The sequence below is a fragment of the Amia ocellicauda genome, chromosome 17 (genome assembly GCF_036373705.1).
Source record: "Amia ocellicauda isolate fAmiCal2 chromosome 17, fAmiCal2.hap1, whole genome shotgun sequence".
NCBI classification, from domain to species: Eukaryota; Metazoa; Chordata; class Actinopteri; order Amiiformes; family Amiidae; genus Amia; species Amia ocellicauda.
In genome coordinates, this window is record NC_089866.1 from 23,048,159 (window position 1) to 23,059,448 (window position 11,290).

The 11,290-nt window shown below is 39.5% G+C and overlaps 1 protein-coding gene across 2 annotated transcripts in view; it reads right to left on the bottom strand.

Moving 5' to 3' along the window:
* Positions 1-10,110, bottom strand: part of camkk2 (calcium/calmodulin-dependent protein kinase kinase 2) — a 22,762-nt gene extending 12,652 nt beyond the window's left edge. For both annotated transcript variants that reach the window (XM_066688714.1, XM_066688713.1), the window contains exons 1-2: positions 10,029-10,110; positions 1,978-2,673 (exon numbers count right to left, since the gene is read on the bottom strand). In XM_066688714.1, the coding sequence (XP_066544811.1) occupies positions 1,978-2,616 (639 nt within the window). In that variant the 5' untranslated portion in view covers positions 2,617-2,673; positions 10,029-10,110. The remainder of the gene's footprint in view (positions 1-1,977; positions 2,674-10,028) is intronic.
* Between the last annotated feature and the right edge of the window lie 1,180 nt (positions 10,111-11,290).

An 11,290-nucleotide genomic window follows, 5' to 3' on the forward strand; every position in this document is an offset into this window, starting at 1 on the left:
ATTGTAGCTATAGTAAGGAAAAATAAATCAAGAGATTAAAATGACAATTTGCATACTACGAACTAATAATGCAAATATAAAAATATACATTTACCTTCAACAACTGAAATACTGTCATGCGGTTGTTATTTAGTTACCTTTTGGTCAGGTCTTATTTATTAAGATGTATAGACCTGAAGGAAGAGCAACAGAATGACTGAAGGACAGAATCAATGCAGGATCCCAAGAAACAAGTTGTCACAAAAGCAACACCAGAAAAATAACATTTTTTCTATTTCTAAAACGGCTTAGTATGGCAGTTAAACCCAGCTTCAGATCACAGCTACCCAACACACAGCTACTGTCAATTCTAGGCAAGAGGTAATCTTTGACCTTACCTTTGACCTTACCTTTTGGGCATCAGCATGCTCAACACAGGCAGAGGCAATGCCCTGTGCTTTGCATGTCATTGCTTGGACAAAAAAGACAGGTTGTTCTATTTCATAAGTAAAACACTACATTTTTACAGTTTATAGTGGGTGGCAACCTAGTTTCCTGCTGGAAACACATATTGCTATTAAAGGTGTCATGTCACTGGGCTTCTTTGCTTATACAGTAGTGGTACTTTTTCTGTTTTAGCAGAAACAGTGCTGTCTGAGATTTATAAATGATGTTTTAATGGGTATAAAATGATCAAAAAAAACTGACATGCTGCACTATTATTCAAAATTAATTTCCAGAACAGTAATGGTAAGAGAACAGCCCAAAAAATAATTGAAATCCTGAAATTTGAATGAACCTGTTATACAGTTTATTTGATCTGCAGCCCTATAGCTCTGGTATTAATTGGTTTATTTCTCATTTCCCAACCATTTCCCAAGGGATGGAAGAACAAAGGGCCTAGTTCAGTGAAGCTTTCCATTTGACTCTAGGTGTTGTGATCTAAAGAGTGCATTTCACATATTCAGGGTCATGTTCCTGAGAAAATGAGGAACAAATATTTCCAAAAGTGGTATAAATAAAGGGTTTAGTTCCTGTTGACTGTCATAATATACACAAGACAAGAATATCTGGCATTGCTGTACTCATTTCAGGAACTCTTGTGTTACCCTGATGAAGTTATAGAATTCAGATCACATGTACGAAAAAACAAGACTTCAGTTATAGATCATCTTTGTTGCTTGGCAGCTATAGCGTTGCTATGGAAACATCTTTGCGTTGGAGTTTTGTTTTGTTGTTTTCTTCTCCCAGTAAAATGTATTTCCTTATAAGGGTAGTACGATGATAGTACAGCCTTGTTTTTTTAAGGGTGACATTAATTTTGGCCAAAATGGTGCACTCCAAGCAACAGACTGCAGCTCTCCGTGCACTTCCCTGTGGCCTGCGTCATTGGCATTGCTTAATGCATTGTGCCACAGAGAATACCCAGTGGCTACATTTGGAAAGACTGGGAAATGTGAGAGGGGGAATCCAGCTGAGTTTAATGTGTTTTGGGAGTGAAATATAAAAGCTCTTCAGGTGTCCTCGTCCTTGTTCATTAATCTGTTTAAAGTAGGCACAGGAACAGAAAAACAACATTCTCAGCTACAATGCATCCACTGGAGACTGACATGAGTTTTTGACCAAGAAAAGATGACCACGGCATTTTGCTAAAGGTGTTCTGCCAGATTAGAAAAGAAAAACACACCTACAAAAGATCTGGAGTTAAGATCAGACTGGCATTCCTTGACTTTTATAGCCACTTACACGGATGACGAATGAAAAAGATGTGTCATTCCTATGTTCAACACAACAAACACCATGGCACTTCCCAGTGGTGCAACAGAAAGTCCCCCATCTTGACACAGGTTAACGTTATCTGCCAAAGCTGATGAAATGTAATTTTCAGTTTTGTATGGAAACACTTCCTCTCTCACAACATTGCTCCCTGTTCTCAATCCCCACTGCTATGACTATGGATTCTCTGAGATCAATAATCAGAGAAGATCAAGCCTTTACCTGCAGGTCTGTGATGGAGACTCTGTGGGACTCCACAGTGGGCCGCCGGGGCAGGCGCGGGGAGGAGTGGGGCGAGGTGACAGGGGAGTAGGGGAGGGATGGGTAGATGTAGCGACCGTTCAGTCCGGGGGAGCTGCCGGGGGACGAGGCCGTCTGGGAGCGCTCCTGAAGAGAGAGCTTCCTGTCGGACAGGTTGAGCCGCACTCTGCCGCCAGCCTCTCGGGTGCAGGGGCTGTGAGGGCCGGGGGTCAGAGTGACAAAGGTCCCCGCTTCAGTTAGCCGCTCGCAGTAAGTGGCGGTCTCGGGTTCGGGGCCGTCGCAGCTGTCCATGTCTTCAACATCTGGGCCGTCCTGCCGCCCCCCTCCCCCGTCGACGGGGCTGGGCTCATATTCTGTCACCACGATCAAGGAGTCCATTCTGGCACCGAGTTTCAGGAGAGAGGAGCTACAGGGGTCGTCTTGCTGCTGCGGTTTGTGCTGTTGGAGGTGGTGGTGGTGGCCGTGGTGGTGGTGGTGGTGGTGGTGGTGGTGGTGGTGATGGGCGTGCTTGTGCTTGGGCGTTCTGGTGCTTCTGCTCGGCTCATCCCTGAACACAGGCGTCTTCTCAGCAGCACTCTGGCTCGAAACGCATAATGACATCGCGGCCGACCCAGCTCTCTTCAGACTGCTTGTCCATCAGTTGCTCAGGTGGCGACGCTGTTGAGGAGAGCAGAATTTCCGCTGTATCATTTGTTTATTTATCATATTATTATAGGTACATTTATTTTATCGATCGACTTCTAACAATGGTGTTACTACCGATTTGTGGTCACTCTGAAGATATTTGGTTTTACCGCATTCCAGATTAAGTATTCTTTGTACCCTTTGTACTGCTTCAACTTTTCCTTAAAATGGAATGTTCTGGGGCTATTTTTCTTCCAGTTTTGAATGAAAAAACTATTGGATTAAAATGTACAGCAGATTCCCTATCTGGTGATACTGCCCATTTTGATTTAAGGGAAAAAACCTTGTTAGCTGAAATATATCTGCTATCCTTCAAGGTACAAGGCTTTCTGGAATTTCTTTAATTACAATTTGTTTCATATGCAGATTAGCATAAATAATTCCTTTATCTAACTGACCTGGTTTTGCAAATTAGTAAGGATTCTACAGTCTTACATCTCAATTAAAGACAATAGTGCACATCAAAAATGGCATGGAAACAGTAGGGGATGAGGGGGCGGCGAATCAGTCTCAGTTCTCACTTATAACAGACTTGAGAGCTTATGATAACGTTTATTGAACACTTTTCATATCCAACTATGTGATTTTTTTTTCTTTCCATTTTTTTTTTTTTTTTTTAATCACCACCAATCCCAACTTCAGGTCTGTCGAGCACTCTGAGTGCAATCAATTGAGCTAACACCGAATGAAAACAGGGATAAATTCAATGAAATTAATAGAACTGCCTAGCTCCAAAATTGAAACGATGATCACTAGCAGCTGTCAGCTGTTCGCTTCCAGCACATGCAGGGAAATGTAGTTAATCTAGCTACTTCAGACTATAGAAGGCCATCTGAAAATAAAGCCTCAGTGAGACAGAAATACAGAGCAAATCAAAACTGTAAGAGCTATAACTATAGCTGAAGGATCTTGGTTGGGATGGGGGATAAAAGTAAGATAAATGAAATCAGAGAGTACAAGTATAAGAGACATTTGGAAATCTATCTGGAGTCAAATAAAAAAAATGTAGGACTGCCTAGTTGATTGGATAGTTAAGACTCCTGCCTTAACGCAAGCTTCAAAACCACCTGTCTGAATTCTGGGCTCCGTAACGTCACTTTGAGCTATTTCATTATTCTACTGGTTGACCCTATCAACATGAGACTGTACGGGTACCAAGGAATGCTGACTAACAGAGCATCATGATCTTCTGTAGATCCTAAACACTATTTCCCACATGCAAGAACTGGTCAACTGAAAGCAATGGTTTCTTTAGTTTCATGTTATAAACAAGACAGCAAAGCAGCAGCTAGACTTAGTTTGGTTTACTTTAAGAAGATTCCAAAAGCTACATGCTGCCAGAAATGCATCACAGGCCAGGACATGTGCTTAATTTCCCATGCAAGACATATTAAACATAGCTCAAGACATTGTTCAAGCCTTCGCATGGAATAACCTTTCTTGACTTAAAAACACAACAACACTAGATATATTGCTCAGTGAAAAATGTTTCTGTACACAGCCCTCATATATATATATATACAGTATTTTGCAAGCTCCCTGTTTAATTATAGTATAAATAAAACAGCTTTTCATATGCAAAATAAATAAATAAAACAGAGAAGAAATAGGCTTTTATGCCTTAAAGCTCAACTCCTTCAAATACAATTAGAATAGAAAGTATGTCATTTTGCATAGGGTATTTTACAGAATAAAAATAGTAAGGTTGAATCCAAAATTCCCTATCAGAACAGTGTGTGTCTAGCTTTCTGAAAATCTGTCATATTTACAGATCCCTTAATCACAGATGTGTGCATTTATGTAGCCTAATATTGTTGCTGCTGCATCTGCTATGCAGAATTGAAATACATAATCATCCATATGAGGTCTGTGGGTCAGTCTAAATTTGAGGGTAATTTCAACAAATACCACAGATAGATTTCCATGCAAACCTCTGTACAAATCAACTGGACTGAGACTGAACAATAATCCATGAAGCATGAAGAGACATTGACTACTACAAGAAGATACCCTCAATTTAAAAGGGATACCGTACTCAATTTAGTCAATTTCTGAACAGTTTTTCTCCAAGTACTCCAATTAGTTTATCCATTGGTTCTCTCGTTATTCTGCAGCTAATGTAAACTAAAATCTTTCTTTGCACCTGGAGTAGTGTGATCCATTTGTCTGTAATTTCCTAGTTAACTACACTAAATTCAATAAAAGAAAGAAACCAGAAAGACAAGGCATATATGTCTGTTTGTTAGCATCTACGGATTCATTGCTGGGGCTGAGCAAACAGGAAAGCTAATACGCAGGAGAAAGAAAAGAAAAACATTGAAAGTGCAACTCTCTCTCAGCAATACAAGGTACATCCCACGTGGGAGTATGCACCCCCTCACTGTGCCCCTGGCTTTTTATTACAGCAGTTAAAACCCACCCCAGCGTTTTTCTCCCACCTCAACAGAATGTCAGTCCCTTGTCTGTTCTCCCAGCCTCCCACATCTTTCCGAGTGGGAAATCTGTGGCTCTTTGTTCGACTGTTCCGGAGACTGTCAACATGCGTCTGCTGTCTCGGTAAAGCCAGTTTAGATTGGCTATGCAGAATTTGCCCGTGCTCTTAAGCGTCTTTGTAGAGTCATCCGTCTGGTAGAGTCACTGCTAGGACACTTAAATTGTGCACCACAGTTAAGGTGCACTTTAGCAGACGGTGCTACACAGGAAGTCCAGGAGTGGGCATGGGCACCTTAACCCACTATCACTCTGCTGTATTTCTGTCCTGTCTGAAGCAGTCCTGTCATCTACCTACAGCAGCACTGTCTACATATCAAAATAAATAAATGAAAAAGACTAGTCAGGGAGGGACTTATGCTTCCTGTTATGGTATTGCTTTATTTTTTCTGTCAGTGAGACTGCAATCATTAGACTATAAATAGATACTAATTTATATTGAGATTTTTTTTTTCGTGTTTACATGCATGGCAGACGAATATTGTCCAATTACGTGACCTTTTCTCGTACAGTACAATAGTGTTTCCATTGTGAGCAAATTCTGCCAGAAGGTCCTTTGAACAGTCTCTCATTTCTATGACAGGATTCAAAGCAATATTTTTGAGCTGCACAATAGCTGTCTTTTAGAGCGTTTCACTGTTAATCAAACCCTTGGAAACAAACACTTGCTTATGATATATAAACATACATCATTTGGAATTTATTTGACTGAAATTAACATTCCATTACATATATGTTTCTTTTTATTCCTCAAAGTGTAGCCTTATATGGGAGAGATAAAATCAGCATACAATAAGAGGGGGAGACAGACAGATTGAAACCACTCAGTCTTTGAAGCTTTACAGATATTGGCAGCAGAGATGGAAACTTGAAACTCGAAACTCAAAAGTGAAGAAAGGAAACCCTTCTCTCTTTTTTTTTAACAATACAACTAGTTCCTGTTCGGAAGACACTGCCAGCTCAAGCCACTGAATCCTATACACTAGGATCTTCACAAAACCAGCTAGATGTGGTGCAGAGATCATGGGGATTACACTAGGCTACAGGATTCAGTTGTTGTGCTACACAGTTTTTATGTTCCTAATAGTGGACGTGCCAAATTCCCCAAAGCTTGCTGGAGCTACACTACCAGGAGGCTGCTGTTATTCCACAGCCGTCAGATACAGCTCTACCCTGGCTGTTGATTAAAGCTTCTTTTTCAGAAATATAAGAAGGCAGGGTGTGGGACCTATCCAAACACTACAAACAGGGATTGTCCTAGTTTCAGTCCAGTTGTAAACAGCCTTAGTTTAAACAGACACAGGCTTGGGGATTTTCCATGCAATTTTCTGTAAGAGCTATTTAAATGGATATGCTATCTCGGTTCCCCTTCGCTGGGGTGATAGGGTCAGAATGTAAGCTGACCAGAATTACAATAACGCAAGTGAGAGGAAGGAATCGGATGTTTTCGTTTAATGCATTACTCGAGCCTGTGATAACCTTTCCATTTTACTGCCATGAGAGCAGCTGCATTTACAAGTGCTCCACAATGTTAAAAAAGAGATTCCATTAAAATACATGCATCAGTTAGACAGACGAGAAGATATTTACATTCACATGAGTACGTACATAGAGTTTGGAAGTCTAAGTTTAATTCTAAGCACTATTAAATGTTCTAGTGTAGATTTTTACAGACAATAAACATAGGTGAATTAATACTGAAATAATAAAGACACTTCGGAAAGCTTGGCCAATCTCTGCAAGTACAATATCTTAGTTCACTGTTCTATACTTAGAATGTGGTTTTGCAAAGTCAATGATGATATGAGAATTGACCCGAGGTTGAGGTTTTTCTGCAATAGCTTAGATATCAACCAACCATTTACAAAATGATTAGGAGGCTGGTTATTGATCAGGCTTAATTTGACAGTACATTACGTCTAAACAGGGATGCTGAAATGACATGCTTTCTAAAGTGAGCAAAATTCTAACAAGCAACCCACTCGCTTCCTTCAGTTAGTCACACAGTAAAACACAAGCCACAGCACAGCAAATGTTTATACAACCATCACCCTAAGACTAAAATAAGTAAGTTCCACCTACTCACAAGCAAGTAATAGCTATGTTAATGCTTTCTGGTGCACAGCAAAAAAATAAAAACATTCCTTAAAAAAGTAAAACCACAATCATCAAAAGATTAAAAAACCCTTTCTTTATTCACAGAAACATTTACAGCAATACATTTTACCAACTCTCTCAGGGTGTCCTTTAAAGCTCTGTAACTACTTGCTATTAAAATAAATAAAAATGGAAGAATACGCAGAATCTACAAGGTGTATTGACACTGATAATTATATCTGTTTCGAATGTCCTTATATAACAGTATATTCCATCATAGCATTCTCCAGCAATGGAAGAGGGGAGGATGTGGGGGGGTATGAGTAATACCAATTAAAAAGATCAAAATAAAGGTGTAGATTAAGTGTCTTAACCATGAAGCCATGCATGCAATTGCAGCATCTGTGGCAAACCAAAACCTCTTCTGAGATGGATAGGACAAATGCTTTTTTCCCAGGAAATAATCACATTAGGACTTTATTCCCCAATTAGTTTTAAGTTGCATGAATAGGAGTTAGTGAAGATTCAAGGGACATAGCCAGAAACGGTTTTTGCACATGTTTTTTTTAAGAATTTTGTCTTTAGTTTATACCAATTCCCATTACGAATCTAAATTTGAACTTCAAAAGGTATATGCCTCAAAAGCACATTTCTAACTAGCATTCACAATACAATGAGAGAAAACACTGTCCAATGACCCTGTGTGTAGAATGACAACACAAGCAGAGTGTTAATTGCTTAAACCCAAAGCTTCACCATCAGTGGCTAATATTGCCTAGCTGAAGAATGTGTTCTTTGCCCTAGAAACAAACAGATGTTTGAATTGTGTCAGTCCATCTTGTTCCAGATGCTAGTGTTTGTCAAATCACTGTCACATGGGCTCCCCTTTATTAGCATGTGTGGTGGTGGTGGTGGTGGTGGTGGTGTTGTGGGGGGGAGTAATAAAATAACAAAATGAGGTGGATTTGAACCATCTGGAACAAGGGAGGCACTCACTCCAAACATACGGAGGCAGCAAAACAGCAGACTTAAGAAGGGAACTCGGATGTTAGCTTGGGTAATGTGTAGATTATTAATGATTTATCCGTCTGAAATTCTTTAAGAAAATTAAAGAGATGAAGAAAATAATGTGGCCAGCTTCAAGTGCATTTAAACATTTAAATTCAAGCCTACGTTTTTGTATACATTCATTATATGAGATTTTGAGACAGTGTATTGTTACACAATTAGGGACGGCAATACACAATTACACAACGACCTGCCCAGGATTGTGCCCACAATGCCTAGATTGGGGGTAAACTGAATCTGTTGCAGGTGAGATGCAGATTCTAGTTCAGCCTTCCCCCACTTTGTACTTGGACCGATGCAAATCTATTTAGACAAGCTGACTGTTCTCACACCCTCATCTGGTAAAGCGCGGGGTTGAAGTGGACAGCAAACCACAGGTTAATGAATACATCACAGTAGACTCGTCTGAGATGCCACTTCATCAGCGTAACTGTGACATTCAATTACTACACCTAAACAAAGCAGCAATTCCTATTGATTTCGTTAACCATGTGCAGAGCAGGGAATGACATACCTATTCGTTTTGCTCAGAATGAATCAGCTAAACAGAATGAAACATCACAGCGCTGTTTGAAAATATATAGGACTATCATTAATTAATGTCAAACAGAATAATTGATATACATTGTAGATGTATAGACTGCATGTGCAAGAAATATATTACTTTTACCAAGTACCTATATACTACATGACTAGTACTGTATATAAGATCATTATTATTGGTAGTAGTAGTAGTAGTAAAACTAACAGTAATCATAATAATAAACGCTATAGGTAAGGATGTTCAGGATGTAAATTATTCAGGATGTATCTTTAACAGAAGAACAATTTTACTTGACCTGGTTCTGTCACAATAAGGGAAACCCATGAGACCTTAGGACCCGGCGGACACCCGCAATGCTGTAGTACAGTGTAAGTACAGCAAAAACAACCCGTGTGGGATGCAGATTGCCCGCGTCCTGACAGTTTTCTCGTCGCTTTCATATGAAAATCTGCATTGTTTACATAGGAATATATGGCAAAACAGGCCGTGAAGATTAATAATGTAAAATCTGCAGACCACATAGAAATCAGAGGCCTCTAACTCCACTGAACAGAGTGCAAGATTGCGGCCCGATACACAGTCGATACAGTGAAACATACCTGGCAGTGCCTGACACTGGAGATTATATTTTCTTGGAAAACTGTAATTTGTGTGAAATTGGACATAAAAGCATTTCTGCAATAGAACCAATAGAACTGAAATAAATATTGAAGAATCATAATTATATGGTTTAGTTTAGGATATGTATATACATATATATGTATGCACATACACACACACAGATATATGTAAATATATATAAATATACCGATATATATTTATATAGGCTATACATATATACACACGCAGTTATTATGTTCTGTACCATTTTGGGGTACAAAAAATGTAACTGCATAATGCAAAGTAAATTAGGAGGCAGAAGTCAGTCTTAAATCATTCTGCATCCTTGCAAGGGAAACGCAATAAATATATAATTGTAAGCTCTGTTGACTGTAGTTATGGAACAGATGTTGAAATGCAGATGCACACATTAAGATGAAACAACATTTACAACAGAGCTAAAGAAACACCTCAAGCGTTTTCTAAATACATGCATCACGCCTGTCTATACGTTTCCTAAAGATATTACCTTTTCATGTCTCCGGTGGGAAGATCAGGCAGATTCCCCCACTTTGGTTTCAGCCTTCCTGTCACGATATATTTTCCCTGCAAATAAAACGGCACATTAGTGGGACCGAAGGGAGCTGTGCGCTGATAGGCTGCAGGGAGGGAGATAGGCGCTGATTGGCTGCAGGGAGGAGCGAGCTGGGCGCTGATTGGCTGCAGGGAGGAGGGACAGACCAAACCCCCACTGCAAATGATCCTCCTTTTGAAACTCGGGATTGTGTCGCTGAGTGCAGCTGTGCAGGGACAGCGCTCAGGTGCCATTCCAGATGTTTATAGGTCGCTCGAAATATATATAAATAAATCACCTACCCACTTTGTATTACTATGATATTTTGTAAGTCGCCCTGGACAAGGCCGTCTGCTAAGAAATAAATAATAATGGACATGGCATTTCTATGATCCATTATCTGTATACATGTAATCGACCTGCAGGGGAATTGAATTAAAGAAACGATTACAAACCATAAGCCATTAAGCCATTTATAGGCTATTTACAATTAAATGGGACACGTTTTTGGATTACTTTCGAGAACCACTGTGACCATGTTATAGTGTCATAGGTAAGGAAAAGCAAAAGCTCTATTTAACTCACTTCATAACCATATATAAAGCAGTATTCAGATTATTATTTTTTCATTCTTTGTACGTAAGTAAAACTGTGTGTGTGTGTGTATATATATATATATATATATATATATATATATATATATATATATATATATATATATATAATTTATATACATTTCGAATTTGACTATACATACATTACATATATATATATATTTTTTAATTAAGCAGCCCAACAACTAGCCGTACCAAAATGATGTCGCTGCTGCCATCATGCGGGTACAACTGGGAACACTGTCCCAATTCCCTTCTCAGTCCAATACCTCGATTGGTCACAGTATTTTATGAAACTCCCCCCCACCTACATTTCTAAAAAAAAAAAACGAAAATGTTCTGCCTGACATTGATTGGAAGAACAAGATTGCTACGACATAAATACTTACCAATAAGGTCAGGGAAGTGTCCTTTCATTGTGGAGAGTCGCGCACAATGGACTTCACTTACTGCTCCCGGGTGCGTTGTTTCCAACACGCAAACGCTGCAATTGCGTGGGGCCTCTGATGCCTGGTAGCAGTGTGACATTACAAGCTGTATTCTCACAGGAAAAAAATATTGATTTTCAATGTTGTATTTTTATGTATTTAATGGAGCGGTTCA